Here is a 17,307-nt window from a genome sequence, read left to right on the forward strand (position 1 = left end):
CTCAAGAATGCTCTTAACCAGCTCATCCCAATATGGAATCTCCCTTTTTTCAGTATATCCCTGGTACCATAATTCAGCCTTCCCTTGCAAGTAGATGGAAACCATGCAAACCTTCTGATCTTCAGGTATATGGATCATTTGAAAATACCGTGTACATTTCCTAACCCAACTTCTTGCATTTTCACCATCAAAATAGGGGAATTCCAATTTGTTCAAGGTGCTATAGGAACTGGTTTGCCTAGGGGATTGTGTTTCCTACCTGAAAGTGATGGCTCCTTCCTGTTTGAAAGGGGTGGTACCCTCAGGTCTATGGCCCGTGTTCATGGCTACCTTTGAAGAAGACCCCTTCTCCACAGAGGCTGTCAACCCTTCCCCAAGAACAGATTTGTTCTTGTTGTATAGCTGCAATTGCTCCACCATGCTTTGCATTTGCTGTTGCATTGCTAACATGCTGTGCTCCATGTTTAACATTGAAGCTTGGAGATTCTCATGTTGTGCCATCATGTTGTGCGCCATTTGATCCATCCTATTGTGCAGTTCTTCTTCACTTGCCTGCCTTCTGGCTTTTTCATCCAAGACCACAACCTCAATTTTCTTTTGGGCTTCTTGTCATTCTTTTAACCTCGTTCCATCAGCCATGTTTGGCTTCCTTTTTCTATTTGCTTTTAAGTTCCAAGGATCGCTGGCTTTGAGGCCAAATTGTTATGAACTGAACTAACTGAGAAATTTAAAAAACTCAAGCACAAAAATGGGGGTGGGAATTTGAAGAAGGTGAACACAGAGAGAAGGAGAGAATAAACTTAAAATTCATTCATAATGCCCTGTTTACAAACTTCAGCTCCCTTGTTACAAAAGTCTGATGAATACAAACAAAAGCTGATAACAACAATAAAATCCCATCAGAAAAAAAGGGGCTGTTTGTCCTTGAAAATGAGCTCTCATTGGTGCTGTGAAAACTTACAGAAATCTTCAGAAAGAACAGGGCAAACTTCAGTGCTGCGTTTTAAACCTCCGCCGTCCACGTGTCGCACGCATGATCAGATTAAGTGAGGGTGATCAACTTCGAATCCCCAATTTCAATCGTTCCTCGATCGAGCCCTAATTCGCCTGAAACGACGCCGTCTTTACTCGGATCTTTTAAATCACCCCCAATCTCCTCAGTCTGCTGGATCCTACGGTCTTCATTCCCCTTTCTAATCGGACGCCTCACCTTAGAAGTCGCATTTTGGTTTAAAAGCGCGACATATATCTCATAAAATATTGAATACTATTTTTATAAGATGTGATTAATAAGAGTGGGAGAGGAAAAGTTACTTAAGATAATTATGATAAAATAATAATAATAAATATTACTTTGTATTTTGGGCTAAAAGTAAAAAAGGCTTAAGATTGATTAACCTTTTTCTACTAAACTAAACAGAGAAGCAGCCCAGCCCAGCCCAAGAGAAGAGGCCCATTCGCCTGCCGGGGGGTGGGGAGGACTCACTAAACACCCACGCTTAGCGTATGCTAAACACAACTCGTGCGCCAGAAGCAGAGTCAGTCAATCAACACGCACTCATACTGTCATACATATATACATACATACATACCCCCCCCCCCCATACATACACATCCCCTCTCTTTCTCTCTCTCTCTATATCTCTCTCTCTCTCTATATATATATCTGAAATTCCCCTCTTCTCTCCATTCAAACCGCCAATCAATCCCTGTAATTTTACCGGAATTCCCCCAAAATATGAAATCCCCCTAAATTTTTGAATGGAAACCCTAACCCTAACCCTAGCTTTGTCCCCAATTACTCCGCTTAGATCCTCAAAATGCAGACTTCTTGCTACCCCCTTTGCAAATTGCCGCTTCTCCCTCTTCTTTTCCGGTGGCTAGTCAATTGATTCCTGATTTTCTTACTCCTGATCATTAAATTCGGCAGCTGGTGCAGTTTTCTGTACTTTCTCTGATTTGCGTTATTCTTCTGTCTTTTGAATGATTTGCGTATTTTAGGGTTATGAAATAATCATTTTCCTTTGAGGCGTCAATACTGACTTCGGTTGGATAAAAGATCAATAGAGTAAGCAAAAAACAAGCATAAAATAAGGGTAGGTAGGAGAACAGGATTTATTTTGTCTATATACTTATACTTGTATCTTTTTCATATATACACATCACATCAGATATTTGTGTAGAGAGAAGGGAGAAGGATGGGTAGCTCAGAAACAGGAGGAGGAGGAGGAGGAGGAGGAGGAGTTGTGGATTGTAGTGTGGGGAGTATAGTGTGGGTTCGAAGACGAAATGGGTCTTGGTGGCCTGGTAAAATACTCGGTCCCGAAGAGCTGTCGTCTTCTCATATAACATCTCCACGTTCTGGAACTCCAGTCAAGCTTCTTGGGAGGGAAGATGCTAGTGTGTAAGTCCGAATGAACTTAATATTTCATTTCTGGTCAAAACTTTTATACAACATTTCTAGTTGTATTACTGTCTGATTTTTGTGGCTGCCATTGCTAATGGATGTATACTGGCTGTTGACTGTTTGATCTGTTGGACTGTTTTTGATTGAATTCATATTCAATGCGCAATACTAGGGAAACAAATTACTGATGTTTTTAATTGATAGTATGAAACTTACAACAATAATGTACATGCTTCAGAGTCATGAGATTGTGTTATGTAGCAGAGTAATTGAACATATGATAGTTATCATAGCTCGTGCATCCGTAGTATTTGTTTGTTATCTGCACATGTAACAGCATTCATTTAATTCTGCTACAGGTTTCCTTTGACAGTATGTTTAAATATCTACTTCAAATTTGTCTTTCTTGTATATTCTCTCTAGTTTATCTCTCTTGTCAATCATCTTGCTGTGACATAGCTCTGGTTAAAGAATATTTGTATAGTGGAAGATCTCAATGTTCTGACTTTAATCCTGTGATGTATTGATGGATTAGTTGCTTTATTTTGTTAACTTGTCTAAAATGGTACAGATGGCTTTACCCATATTTTGTTTCCTTTTGTTATCAAGTTGGAGACAATGATTGCTTCTTTTTCTTATTTTGCCTCTCAATGCATTCTAATGGAATCAGTTATAGGGTTGGGGAGCTTGGTTGAGGCTCATGTTGGACATAATGCATTATATTACTGTGTTTCGAGGGACAGTATCTAAATGGCCAAGCATGAAAGACATGGGGAAGAAAATGGCCGTCTTGCTTGATGTTAAATTATCGCGCAACATCTAATTTAAATAGAAAAATTACGGCTAAACAAAAATGAAAATGGAGTTCTTCTGAAATGCTCATAGCTTTCTCATATGTTCAAGTATTGGTGGTAAGACAATAAAGTGTGAGGTTTGCTAGGCACCAGAAGCGTTATATCTGCTTGAAAGATCTTCTATGGTATCTATGTTTTTCAACCATGATATATATATATATATATATATATATATATATAAATAGGTGATGCAAGGGACTAATAGATGGCTGACATAAAAGTGGAGATTTAGGAATACCAGTATGCATTACTAAAATCATATGCAGCTTGGGAGCTGTAAAATTATTTTCTGTCTGACCTATTTGAAGAACTAAGCATGCTTGTGTTTTACTATTCGTAGGGTGGTTTTATTTCCTCGACTTAAGATCATTGCATTAAATGCATCGCATGAATAATTCATTGTATTTTCTGCAGCTGTTAGTTGCTTTTGTAGTTAAATTCATAAGACATATACATGTTGGAATTTCTTGCACAGTTTACATTTTCATTTGATGTTTCCGGCAATATGTATTGTTAGGGACTGGTACAATTTGGAGAAGTCAAAACGTGTAAAGGCGTTCCGATGTGGTGAGTTTGATGACTGTATAGAAAGGGCTGAAGCCACGCAGGGTATGCCTCCAAAGAAAAGAGAGAAATATGCACGCCGGGAAGATGCAATATTGCATGCACTTGAATTGGAGAGGCAATTATTGGAGAAGAAATATGGAAAATTGGGAAATTCTCCTAATGCTAGGATCAAAATGTCACCAGATGCTGTCACTTCTTCAGAGTACTTGGAAAATGGAGGTGGGAATCAAAAAGATCCGAGATCTGATCTGCTATCTGAGAGGCTTGGTTCATCTCTTGCAGAGAAGAATGTGATAGACAAGCATCCACAAGAAGAGGCAGTCAGGGAGGGAAATCAATTGAGTGGAGATGATGATAGTGCCGGTGTGCTACCTCGGATGAGAGGCTTGCAAGACTTTGGGCTTCGCACTGGTGCACCAACGAGTAAGCTTTCTCCTTATTAGCTTTATTTTCTCTATAACCTTTACTCTTGGGCGCTCTTAAGTTATATTTTTATAGAGATGAAGTTATGTTGAAAGCGGGATGTCTGTTAGACAATAGGAGAAAAGGTTACATAGTCTGCAAATATCTCATCAGAGGCTACATAGTCTGCAAATATCTCATCAGAGGCATAGTAGAGCCTAGTCTCCTTTTTAAGTGCTTATAGTAGCATTGATTTACTGGTTTTTATAATCCAGGTTGATTATGATTATGTTTCTATCCCTATCAGGAGTGGAGCTTTCTGGAGTTGCATCTCGAGCGAAGAGGAGTAGATATGCTTACCTGCAATATGATTCTGGGGATTATTCAAATGATAATCAGACTCTATCCTCCCAGATGGAGATACCAGTTTCCAAATTTGAAGAAAGTGGCTATCCTGCTGATGTGGGTGAAGATCACATTTCTGGGTCTACGGAGGATACTGAAACAGATTGTTCTGAAACTGATTCCCTGGATTCTGATTCAGATGACGAGATGACTGCACTTTCTGGTGAAATCTTTTTCTATCTTTCACTTCATTGTCAGCATTACCGACTTTTTATACAGCTAAATACAGCCTACTTTTATTTCTATGCTCATAGTTCTACTCCGAAGACATGCACGATCATCTTGCTCAATTACAGCATTCCATTTCCTAATTTCTCTCCCACATAACATTGTAATTTTATGACTCGTCTAGCATGCTACATCGTGTTTAAATCTGTCTATAATATATATTTAAGTTGTTTTGGAGTCATGGCCAAGAATATTTTCCATTTGCCTTAATGGTATTCATCATTTGTTGAAGTACTTTTGGACGGTGATGTCAGCAAGGCAATATTCTTTTAGTCATTGTTTTATGCTCAGTGATTTTCCTGGTTTATGATCTGATTCTTGTCTGTTTATTTAATCTAATATCTTTGGTTGAGTACTTCTATCACCGGAGAATGATGACTGGTTGTAGCAAATAATAATGGTCCGCTCATTATAAGCAACAGTTGTTTCTGGTTTTTACAGATGGCTCTGCCTCTATAGAATTGCGACCTAAATATCCACGGATAATTGAAGCACAAGAAGAGCATGGAAGCATTAGCAGTAGTGATGACCTTGATGAATTAGCATTTGTTGATGGCTTCTCCCATGGCCGTGTATCAACCAGTGTGGGGGTTTCGAAATGGCAGCTCAAAGGGAAAAGAAATAACCGCAATCTTGGAAAAAGGTCTCTCGACAGAACTGATGCAGAAGTTTCCAGAGCTTATATGACCAGTAGAAATTCCAACTGGACCAATAATGGTTTCAAGGCTGATTCGATTGATAAAAGTTTTAGGACCCATATATCCAGATATGGTCCAACCAGCCAGCACAGTTCTAGTGATATTGCTGATTTGGAGGGCTTAGCTTGGAATAGCCCATCATCCATGAGAGGTTATTGGGAGGACCGGCAGGAGTATGTTGATCCTTTGCTTGTCGCGAGGCATCGTTTTGGTGGTAGGATCACTCTGATAGATGTGGATTTGAAAGTTCAGGCCAACAACTATCGGAGGGATGTGCCCATGATTTCATTGATGAGCAAGTTAAATGGACATGCTATAGTAGGTCATCCCATCCAAATCGAAGCTCTTGAAAGTGGTTTGTCGGAAAACCTTCTTTCTGCAACTGATTATTTTATCCCTGAACCCCTGGAGAGTCCTACTGCACTTCCTTCGGTATGGAAGACTGGTCGTAGGACAGCAAATTTCCGTGTTCCACGCCCATTTTTGTCGTCGACATTGAGTGGGGACAGTAAGCAACATGCTCAATCCGGTGATGAGAACAGAGAAGTTAAATGTGGATCAGATCAGGGAAGCATCAGTCAGAAGGCAAATATGATGGGAAAGAGCTTATCCCAGTATCCGGTGGATAGGAAATTCTCGAGAAATTCACCTAAGAAAAATAGTCCATCCTCCAGTCAGAAGATAAGAACACTTTCATCAATTGCATTCGAAGAGAAGCAGCAGAGTGATCCGAGAAGTGGTGGGCTCATCAAAAGCGAAAACGCACCCACGACCATAGCTTGCATACCTGTTAACTTGGTATTTAGTAGGTTACATGAGGAGTTGGTTGGTCGCCATCACTAATAAAATGCGGGGGTGTGTGGATTATATAGATATGGATTGGTAGTAGGTGCATGTAAATTTTAGGAGAGCAATAATTTAATTAACCTCACTGTCTTCTACCTGAAGCCCCATTTGATTCTTGAGTTTTTGGCAGAAAAAGGAAGGCCTGGTCTTGTTGTGTAGTTTGAGATGACAAATGTAAATTGGTGCAGCAGAAATGAAGGCGCGAACAATTATTGAGGAAGAGTGAGCTTTGTATGGCATCATAAGAAGGTGCTTTGATTTGCAGGAGATAGGAACACATATTGTAGATTTTATACTCATGGAATGTACATCAGTTACTAATTTTGTTGCGTGTCCATTGGTTTACTATACTAAGTGTTGATCATTTGTAGTGGAAGATTTCTTTGTTTGTAGGTAGTGGGCGTGGTCAGATATTTATACTCAGAAAATGAAATATTATATTATTGGTACGAAAACAATAAACCATACGATAGATTATAGTTTTGCATTTGAACTATGTCCGTATGCAAAAACAATTATTCATATCCAGCCTTTCTATTTACTAAATAATTATCTTTCTATTATTATTTATTTATTGAGTGTATGAATAATTTTTATTTTCTATATATAATTACCGCAACAATTTAAAACTCTGGTCTGGTCTGCATCAATTTTTTAATGAGGTTTTTCAAATAATTCGCCCAAATCCCGCCCACAACTCTTCTAGGCTGCACATTTACCACAATACCCATGTCTCCTCCCTATATTTACTCCTTCCCACATTCTATTTACAGCTCTCCTTTGTTTTCCCAACTTCCCAGGAATTTCAGCAATGGCGGATATGCCTCGAATCCACTCTCAGAATCCGCCGTTAGCTCCAGCTCACTCTCAGCTCACTCGGAACTCTGACCCTGCTACTCCTCACCCCAACAGTAGGGATGAACCCAGTGCTGGTATGGATGATGCTCCGAAATCCAATGCCGTCTCCGCAGCCAAAGCTTCTAACCGGAAAATACAAGAGCTCAGGAGCTCAGCAACTCAATGTCGACGGCGCTCCCCGAGATTGGTTGAGAATGCTGGAGGTGACACCACTGCTGAACAGATAAATTCTGCCAAATTGAATGGTTTTACCCAGAAATCTCCACCATCGAAGAAGCGCAAGAGTGGAAAAAAGGTTTCCTTCTTTATAGGCGACCCAATTCCCGAGGATGAAGCTCGACGCCGTTGGCCTTGGCGGTATGAGGGAACTAAGGTTTGTGCTGCGGTAGTATGTTTTCAGTCACTCCTTCTAGTGTTTCTGCCAAGGTTTGAACTATTTACGATGCATCAAATTGATGACATAGCAATGGGCAACTTTGGTATGTCAGAAAGCATCTGACTCGCAGCGTTCACATTTTAATGTGACACAATAAGATATATAAGCGTGAAATGCCTTGAATGAGTATTGGTTGATCTGCAGGATCCTTTGTTTGTGGAGAATCTTATAATTTGACGCTTATCTGTTTCATCTCTAGTGCATAAATTAGATATCTTTTGGATTTTCCAAGAAAAACTTACCGAAGCTTTCAAGCATGTCTTGTTCGAGGCTACTTGGATAGGAAAAGTTGATTTTGGACGCTTTGGAACACCAAATGCATGAAAAAATCAAATAAAAATGGTAGTTGCGTAGCTCAAAGTTTTATGTCACTGGGAAAACACCTGCCTAGACTTACAAAATCTCCCTTCCTTTAGCAAGAGAAAAATGAAATACAAGAATCAAATATTCACTTGAATATATCGCCTGAACCATGCAGAAAACCCATACAGAGTCTTGCTTACGCTTTGAACAAAAAAGCATGTTTTTGCTCCATATGCTTCTCTTTAATTTTCCATTTCAACAATTGATATAAAACAGAGTAAGTGAAGTTTTTAGTTTGTAGCATTAGTTTAGAGGAAATGTGGCTACATAGGTATCAAGCTATATGATACTGAATATGGTTTGTTATTAATTTATAAATAAATGACTATATTTGTTGTTTGTGTTGTAGGGTCTACAAAATAATCGAGAATCATCAAAACATGAGTAAGTGATATTAAAATTCATTTTTAATATTATGAGATATTTAGTGATCTTGCATTTCATCTCAAGGCTGTTGCAACTTCTGCAGAGTTGCTAATGATGACGATGAGGAGCTTGTTTTGAATATTAAGTGCCACTATTCTCAAGCTGAAATACTGAAGACCGTATTTGATCTTGGGGATTGTGCATATGTCAAAGTAAGTGTTCCCTCTAAAATTTGACTTTTGTTAATGGTGAGCTTCCGAACATAGGGTGCTCAAGCTTGCAGAAATATTTTGGGTTTTATTAAAGGAATTCCCTTCGTTTTTGTGCCAAATAAGAATGTCCTTGGATTAGACAACTGCAAAGTTTACTAATTGAGTTAACATGTTTATTTGACATATTGGAAACTGCTCATAATGTTGGGTATTGAAATGGTTACAAGGTTAGCTCATCTTCTACTGAAGGCCAGCTTCTACAGTTATTATTGTTGCTACTAATTTTTCCTACTCTTATCCATGCCTATCTCAATAGGGTCCAAAGGGAGGTTCTAATTATATTGGGAAAATTCTAGAGTTTTTTGAGACAACAGATGGTGAAGAGTATTTTAGGGTTCAGTGGTTTTTCAGAGCTGAAGATACGGTAATAACAATTATACTTTATTACTTTGTCGCTTTGGTGCTGCTTCTTAATACTGTGCCTTTTCTGATTCTGTTCCTTCTCAGGTAATAAAGGATGATGGGAGATCCCATGACAAGAAACGGTTGTTCTATTCTACTTTGATGAACGACAACTTATTAGACTGTATAGTTTCAAAAGTAAAAGTTGTTCAAATAGCACCAAATGTATGTCTCAAGTTTGTATTCTTTAACTTATAACTGTTTGCTATGTATTCCTTACTTAAGCATCATTACTATATTGGACAGTAGAAATTACAATTTTGTCCCTCATCTTTTCTACCAATTCAATTTTAGTCCATTTGGTTTAGACCTTGCCAGATTCAGTTTATCTTATTTCCATTTTACAATAAATGATCATGGCCACCTTAGCTTTGTTAAGTTATAAAAAACTGCGCTTGTACAATGGGCATGACCGTGGAAATCTAATACTTGTGGTCCCTAAAGTTTGAACCTTCAATTTTTAGTCCCTCACACGTGCAAGTCCGAAATCAATTATCTAAGAGTTGATGGCAAGGATTGACTTTATCAAAAGTTAGGGACCAATTTTGATAAGTGCTTCACACAACAGGGGTGAAATCAATTAGTGGCAAAGATGAGTGACCAAAAATTATAATCATCTCTATACTGAATAATAATTGTATTATTTTATTTTTTAGTTGTTCTAACAATGTTATTGACATTCTTTTTCTTGTAGGTAAATTTCAAAGAAAAATCTATTCCACCTTGTGACTTCTATTTTGATATGAAATACTCCGTGGATTACTCAACATTCAGTGTAATCATCACAGGTAAATTGGAATAGTTGGTGTCACATTGTAGAGTTAGCGCAAGCTGTGATGCCTTTTGTTGTAGTTTTTTTATACTCAGTTCTATTTCTTATGTATGTCTGCTATTTCTGGTAACCAGGAGGATATTTCAGCAAGTCGTTGTACTAATTTTTTCCATCATCTTTAAGACTAGATTGTATAGATGCATTTTTCGAAAAGTGAAAGTTTCATTTTCAGTTTGCTATGTTTGGTGGCTGACAATGTCTTGCCTGACCCTAATGTAAAATCAAATAGTGAGGTATCTACTTGTTTGATAAAAGCTAGGCGGCCAAGGCAGACAACCTTAGTTTAGCATAAATAGATTTGATTTAGAAGGAAAACATTACTATAAACTCACACGCCCCACAACCTGTCTTTAGCCTCAAGTTTGGAGTATTGCCTTGTTTGTGGAAATAAAGAGTTACAAATATGGTGGTATTGGCTCCTCTTAGTACTAAGTGGCTTTGAGATTGGGGAAAGGTGAGCTCTCACTATGTTATGTAGGCATTGTAAAATTGTTGCCGGGGTTCATGATGTCATCTCATACAAACAATAAGACTATAAATGAAATTTGGGTATATTGAGGAAAATCAAACATGAGCACTGCTACAGAAGAAAAAATCCGGAATAGTGAGTGTTTGAAAGACAAACAAATTCAGTTTCTGCTGTGCTTATTGCAAACTGCTTCTTTTGATGCTCTGTTATGGATGCGATCAAATTCCTACTTTTTCTTCTTAAGATGTCAAGACAAGCTTCAAAAGCTTAGTCTTGTGCAAAGGCCAGTAGCAGTCTAGCCAACTGTTTGACCCCATTTCTTTTCAGTAATTTGGCTAATTCTTTCTAGAAATTGCTCAGTAATCAATTATCACCTTTTCTAACCTCCAAATCCACCAAGATGATAATGCAGATGACAGTAGTTTGACCTCTCTCACCAGTCCTCCAATGATGTCAGCCAAAAAGAAGGATATGAGCTGTAAAACAGGCAGAAAGTGTACTGCAGATGGAGCGTCCAGTAATGATGTTTGCGAACCTGAGCTAGCGTTATTGGATATGTACTCTGGTTGTGGCGGAATGTCCACAGGGCTGTGCCTTGGCACTAAAGCATGCGGTGTGGATCTTGTGACGGTAATAATATATCAGGACTTTTAATTTAAACTTCACGAATGCCATATTTTCAGCATTGGTAATTATTGGCAAATGACTTCTTTTCACCTACAAAAGAGATGGGCGGTTGACATTGATAAAGCAGCATGTGAAAGCTTGAAGCTAAACCATCCCGAGACACAAGTGGGTGCTTAATTGTCTTTCGCTTACAAGTCTCTGAGTTTTTCAGAACATTTAGAGTTTTCAAGTGTCTTCCTCTTCGACAGATAAGGAATGAATCGGCAGAGGATCTTCTTGATTTGTTGAAAGAATGGGACTGCATGTGCAAACGATATGGGAGCCATGAAGGTAAAGAACTTAGGCCAAGGATAATTGGAGAAACTGATGAAGTCAAACGGTCAAAAATGGATCACAAAAATTCTGACGAATATGAAGTTGAAAAGCTAGTAGATATATGTTATGGTGACCCCACCGAAATGGGAAAGCGGGGGCTTAAGTTTAAGGTAAACCACAAAAAATTAGAAGGCATTGCTATTTACCCTCAATCTACTTTCTTCATTTTGCAAAAAGAGCTTAGGAGCACAACACTCTAATAGTTCTCATGCTAAGTTTACATTTTTTTTTAAATGGGCTACAAGTGATTCACTTTTTTCTGGTAGTAAGTACTGAGGTTATTGATCACTACTGGAAAACAAGTGAACCAGTTTGTATGATGTTTGCCGTTCATTTCGAATGCTACTTTTGTTTTAAACATGTGATGGTATGCCTTTATCAGTTTTATGACACCTGTATGTCTTTTAGGTGCGGTGGGTTGGATATGGTCCAAGTGATGATACATGGGAGCCAATTGAGAGCTTGAGGTATGTTGTGTCAGATATAATCCACAGCTGTTAATTATAAAATGAGAATTATCTCACTGATGACTTCTTTTCTTTCTCTTCTCTAGAAAATGCCAAGACCGGATACGGGATTTCATACTAAAGGGAATGAAAGCAAAAATACTGCCACGTCCGGTATGGAGGAACTGTTTATGTAGCAGACTTACTTGTTGTATATTTGAAAATGAAGATATGCTAGTCGATCTATGTTGACTAAAGACAGGTCCTAGAGCATATAGTAATGTTCTATGGCAAGAAAATAATCACAAAAAACCTGGAAAAATGGAAACAGCTTATGATTGTCTAGCAATTGTTTCCTGTGGGACAATAATAAAAAAGAAAAACCTGAAACAAAAATAAAAAAGGCCTTAACTGAAAATATTTAAGAATTGGGAGATGTAAATAATACTGAAAAAAGTCATTGTTGGTTCTCATATTCTTCATGTTGTATGGATGGATGAGGAAGTGTATGAATCTTCATTACAGGGTTGCTATACCCGTGTGATTGAAAACACTGTTTAGATGAAACTATTCTTGCTGAAGTATTGAATATTATTTTGTGACTGTGAGCTGTAATGATTCCATTGATTTTCCCTCCCTATGGTATTAACTTATCACAGGGAGATGTTGCTGTAATTTGTGGTGGTCCTCCATGCCAAGGAATTAGTGGCTACAACCGGTTCAGAAATGTTGATTCTCCTCTTGATGATGAAAGAAATCGCCAAATTGTAATTTTCATGGATATTATTGATTTCTTAAGGCCAAAGTTTGTTCTAATGGAAAATGTAATTGATATCTTGAGGTTTGCCAACGGCTGTCTAGGAAGATATGCTATGAGCCGTTTGGTTCGTATGCAATACCAAGCCAGGCTTGGGATTATGGCTGCCGGTTGCTATGGACTTCCTCAATTTCGCTTGCGTGTTTTCTTATGGGGTGCTCAAACTCATGAGGCAAGTATTCTGAATTCTTATGTTGGCACTTTTGGTATGTCTTGGTGATGAAATCTTACATAATGTTAAAATTGTTGTTCCACTGTTATCCTATCAGTAATTTTTCTTCTCTCACTTACAAGTCAACATAATTTACATGCTCTCCTCCGAGCAACTTTGCTTCTCTCTTTTTTGTTATTGTTGTTAATTTATCCATTCCCAACGCGTATCTTAAGGTGATTTAGATCAAATTATCTGCTAGCGTGGTATTAGGTTATCTTCATTTTCATTCACCTTTTTAGTCCACCATATCTCTGTCTCTATTTTATGAGATTTATAGAAATTCCACAACCTTCACAAAAATTCCAACTTCATTGCTTGTTTTCGTGTCACTGAAACTCTATACTTTTAAGTAATTATTCTTTTATTGAAGGAGGAATAGGAGTGCAAGTTTCATAAATTGAACCAACCAAACCAAATCAAATTGAAATTTCTGTTATTTAATAAGTATGGTAAAGTTGTTCCTCTATACCATATATAGACTAACTTAATTGGTCCATTTTGGCTCCAAAATATTTTGATATGCTTGGTAAAGTTTTTGGTTTTACCAACACTTAAAGAAGAATATCAGTGAAGTTTGAATATAACATATTACATAATGAAAATAATACATGGAACTTTTATAATATTACATATCTGTTAGTTGCTCAATTAATCTAGTAGGTGTATATAGAATAAAAATTCAACATCTGGTTGGTATAGTTATCTAAGCTAAAACCTGACTGAAACTGAATATTAATTCATGAAAGATTAAAACGAAGTATTTTGTTATTATTCAGTTGATTAATCGGGTACAGCGTTCCTTCAATCTCTCATACCCATTCCATGCAACACCTTAGATACATTTCTTCCTTTTTACTCTGGTCATGAAGTTAACTATTTACCACAGATAAAAGCACCAACTGTAGCTATTTTTGGGTGAGAGATGCTATGATTTCATGCGAAAAGGTAGATTGACATGTACATCATGCACAAAAATATTTTCTATGTATGTCCATGTTCTCTATGGTTTGTTTACGAGCAATGCTCGTCTTGAGGTTGCTGTGATTCTAGTCAGAAGGCCAAACAATCACATGTTACAAACTTCATGGAAGGCTAGAGATTTCTGTTTAATTTTATTGAATTTGTGTTGGAATATTGTTTGGCTGACAGGTATTGCCCCAGTTTCCTCTTCCAACACATGATGTGGTAATCCAGTATGGATTTCCTAGTGAATTTGAGGTGCTCAATATCTTTCTCATGTTTCTGTGATTACGTAATAAATTTCTAGTGCTAATCTAATTCCACCTTGCAGCGTAATGTTGTTGCTTACGATGAAGGACAATCTCGGAATCTAGAAAAAATCATTGTGCTCAGTGACGCGCTTTCTGATCTTCCTCCTGTACGCTTCTTTTAGTTGACACTTTAATCTAGTTCTTTAGTTATATACTTAGATCATATTTTCTTTCTATTTAAGGTTGCAAATGATGAGAAACGGGACAAGACGTCATACAGAAAAGCCCCTGAAACTGAGTTTCAAAATTATATCAGAGCAGCTAAACTTGGTAGGACATTATCATTGACCTTTCAATTTACTGGCATGCGGCTAGGTGTACTTGGAATACCTATCAATTAGAGCCGTTAATAACATATCCATAAGAGTTTCTGGTTCCCAGAAAAGAAAGTTGATGTAAAAATACCGGAGTTTGAAAAGATCAGTTACCTCATTGCTCACTGGTGAATTTGATTGCATCCATGGGCCAGGGTGAACTAATAATTACAATTCAGCAACTGACAGGGTTAAAACTTGTGAATAAGAACTTGGCTCGCTTATTTGGGCAGTTTTACAAAATCAAATGCTAATCTTACAGGTTTGAGTAGGTGGGGGGTTGGGAATTATTACATTGATAGAATGGACTTCCAGTAACTTTCCTTTATCTTTTTCTCAAGATATGATGGGTTCATCTTCCTGTGAGACAAGTATGGGCAAGAATCCAGTTCTGTACGATCATCTGCCTTATCCTTTAAGTGATGATGACTATATGCGTGTTTGTAAGATACCGAAAAGAAAGGTTAGTTCAGTGAGATTCAGTGCAATATGTTTGGCTTCCTGGTGATTCTGTACTTCATTCCACAGGGCGCAAATTTTAGAGACCTCCCAGGCATTATCATTGGATCAGACAATAGGGTCAGACGTGCAAAGCAGCCAGATTTGATGCCATCTGGCAAGCCATGGGTAAAAATAATTGTGAATTTATAGCTCGAAATTCTCATTTGACTTTATTTTTGAAATTTATCTCAATTTATACTTATGCTTCTCGTTTTAAGTTTAGTTAGCTGGTATTTTAAATGTCCACTGGCTCATAGTCTCATTGATTTAACAACTTTCATGTTTAAAATGTTTTTCAGAATCTTCTCCAAAATTTATGTTTTTTGACATAATAGAAAAATTCCTTCAAATTTTATTTTCCATATATTTCTTGTATATCCTTAATCTAAAATTCCTTAAATTACGGAATCTCTTTCATCTATTCTAACCCTGAAAGATATGAATAACCATTACTTTTATCCCCCCAGAATAATCCTTTCAAACATGCATCTCAAACCATTTTTTATTCCTCTAGGTGCGCTTTTTCTCCAAAAATCAATTTATGGGAAAGAACTGTCTGTCAATTGACCTTCACTAAATATCACATTTTCTTTCTCATTTCTTTTATATTTATTTACTTTGGATTATAAATATTATTATAATTTTATGATGCTTTAACGTGCTCTTGCACTTTGTTTTTGCCCATTATCAGGTGCCTGATTATGCTATTAATTTCCGTGATGGGAAGTCCACAAAGTGAGTTTACTTGACAGAAAAGCAGTTTAGAGATATTCTCTCTTGTTTGCATTCTGATGAGGTTCTTTTTCTTTCAACTGAAAACTGCAGACCATTTGGACGATTGTGGTGGGATGAGACTGTACCAACTGTCTTCTGTTTTCCGGATCCCCATATGCGGGTCACCACTTTTATCCGTTTCTCCTCATTCACTTATTTAGGTGGGCCAATGGTAAAATTTGGCTAATTCTTGTATCGTTTTCCCTCAATCCAGGCAGTTTTACACCCTGAACAAGATAGGCTCCTCACCTTACGTGAATGTGCAAGGCTGCAAGGCTTTCACGACTATTATAAGTTCTGTGGAAAATTGAAAGAAAGGTGACTATTACTTCAGGATTTGTTTTTTTTTTTTTGTGAATGCAATGCTCCAAAACATTTGAGAAAAAAAATCAGATTGCCATTTTACTTTTCAACTAAACCTCTGAGACTAAGCATTTAAAGTTTGCGACTCTATTATGAACCTCCTCCTTGACTAAGCACATATTCAAACTGCTTCTGTCTGTTTTGTTATCTGTGTCTTCTGCAAATTTTAACTTCAACTTCACTGTACCTGGATTTGCATTGTGAATTTTGTCCTAACAGATACAGTCAAGTGGGGAATGCAGTAGCTGTTTCAGTTGGACGTGCGCTAGGATATTCATTGGGAATGGCAGTGCAAAAGCTGAGTGGAGGAGATGAACATCTCATGACTCTTCCCCCCAACTTCTCCCATTCCACAACTACTCAGTTGCAATCTTTACTTATTAAGTCTGAGCAGTAACTATTCGTCCTTGTATTGTACAATAGACTGGGAGATGATGTTTCTCTCCAAAAATTACTTCAACTTTGTGAGGATTGAGTATTAGGATGCAGGATATGCTAAATTATTGTTCTTGGGTCATTCTAAGATGGATTGGTTTTGTTGCCTTCTGCCCATTTGGTCCCTTGGATTAGGAGGGTAAGATGCTTCTACCATCAACCTCTGCTACAAGGATCTTGAAAGAATCGGGAGGGAGCGACATGCCCATTCATCCTAGAGTTATCCCGATTGTTGATGCCTAGGAATAAACATGACGATGCAACAACGCTATTCTTATGAGAACTTGAAAAAAACTTGTCATAAACTCTTTTTCTGTACTGTGTATTAGCTCTCTGAATGAAGGAATGAACTACTACCCTAATCTGTTTGAGCTCAATGTGTGCACTCTTTTTGTGCTCTGCTTTTTAGAGCCAGGGATTATTACATTACATTTACACTTCCTAATCTATGGTCTGTTTACATAAATTATTATGTTTTTTTCAAAATTACATAAATCAACGAAAGAATAAGAGTAGTTTGTGTAATAATATTGATGTTTTTGAGAATACATGTAATTTTTTTGATAAAATAAGGGTAGTTTGTGTAAACATTTTTTGATGGATGCATGTGTAATTATAAAAATGACAAACAATTTATGTAAATGAAGTGTCAATTAAGGGTTGTAAATGTAATTATCCCTAAAATGTATAAATGCCAAATGGTTGGGTTGCCAGCGTATTGTCGCAGTTGTAATTTGTTCACCGGAAAATGTAAGAAACTCAGAA

General features: G+C 37.4%; 2 protein-coding genes across 6 annotated transcripts; both read left to right on the top strand.

The window, feature by feature from the left end:
* The first annotated feature begins 1,595 nt into the window (after positions 1-1,595).
* On the top strand, positions 1,596-6,783 carry LOC105160226 (Tudor/PWWP/MBT superfamily protein). Of its 4 annotated transcripts, none has more exons than XM_020693355.2 (5): positions 1,596-2,096; positions 2,184-2,404; positions 3,779-4,251; positions 4,538-4,798; positions 5,305-6,783. In XM_020693355.2, the coding sequence occupies exons 2-5, from the start codon at positions 2,199-2,201 to the stop codon at positions 6,402-6,404; spliced, it is 2,040 nt and encodes a 679-aa protein (XP_020549014.1). In that variant the 5' UTR covers positions 1,596-2,096; positions 2,184-2,198; the 3' UTR covers positions 6,405-6,783. The 4 variants fall into 4 exon arrangements, with proteins under 4 accessions (XP_020549014.1, XP_020549015.1, XP_011075810.1 ...); XM_020693356.2 differs by having other exon boundaries at positions 1,596-2,068; positions 2,172-2,404; XM_011077508.3 differs by having other exon boundaries at positions 1,596-1,933; positions 2,172-2,404.
* On the top strand, positions 6,519-16,919 carry LOC105160225 (DNA (cytosine-5)-methyltransferase CMT2). Of its 2 annotated transcripts, none has more exons than XM_011077505.3 (22): positions 6,519-6,656; positions 7,208-7,638; positions 8,414-8,448; positions 8,534-8,642; positions 8,959-9,066; positions 9,150-9,269; positions 9,799-9,892; positions 10,806-11,035; positions 11,132-11,197; positions 11,281-11,517; positions 11,816-11,874; positions 11,961-12,027; positions 12,513-12,842; positions 14,034-14,102; positions 14,176-14,262; positions 14,338-14,425; positions 14,811-14,932; positions 14,998-15,096; positions 15,662-15,705; positions 15,796-15,865; positions 15,959-16,062; positions 16,327-16,919. In XM_011077505.3, the coding sequence occupies exons 2-22, from the start codon at positions 7,219-7,221 to the stop codon at positions 16,502-16,504; spliced, it is 2,736 nt and encodes a 911-aa protein (XP_011075807.1). In that variant the 5' UTR covers positions 6,519-6,656; positions 7,208-7,218; the 3' UTR covers positions 16,505-16,919. The 2 variants fall into 2 exon arrangements, with proteins under 2 accessions (XP_011075807.1, XP_011075808.1); XM_011077506.3 differs by having other exon boundaries at positions 10,818-11,035.
* The last annotated feature ends 388 nt before the right edge of the window (positions 16,920-17,307 follow it).

Source organism: Sesamum indicum, linkage group LG4 (assembly GCF_026168435.1).
Source record: "Sesamum indicum cultivar Baizhima isolate 11 linkage group LG4, ASM2616843v1, whole genome shotgun sequence".
NCBI classification, from domain to species: Eukaryota; Viridiplantae; Streptophyta; class Magnoliopsida; order Lamiales; family Pedaliaceae; genus Sesamum; species Sesamum indicum.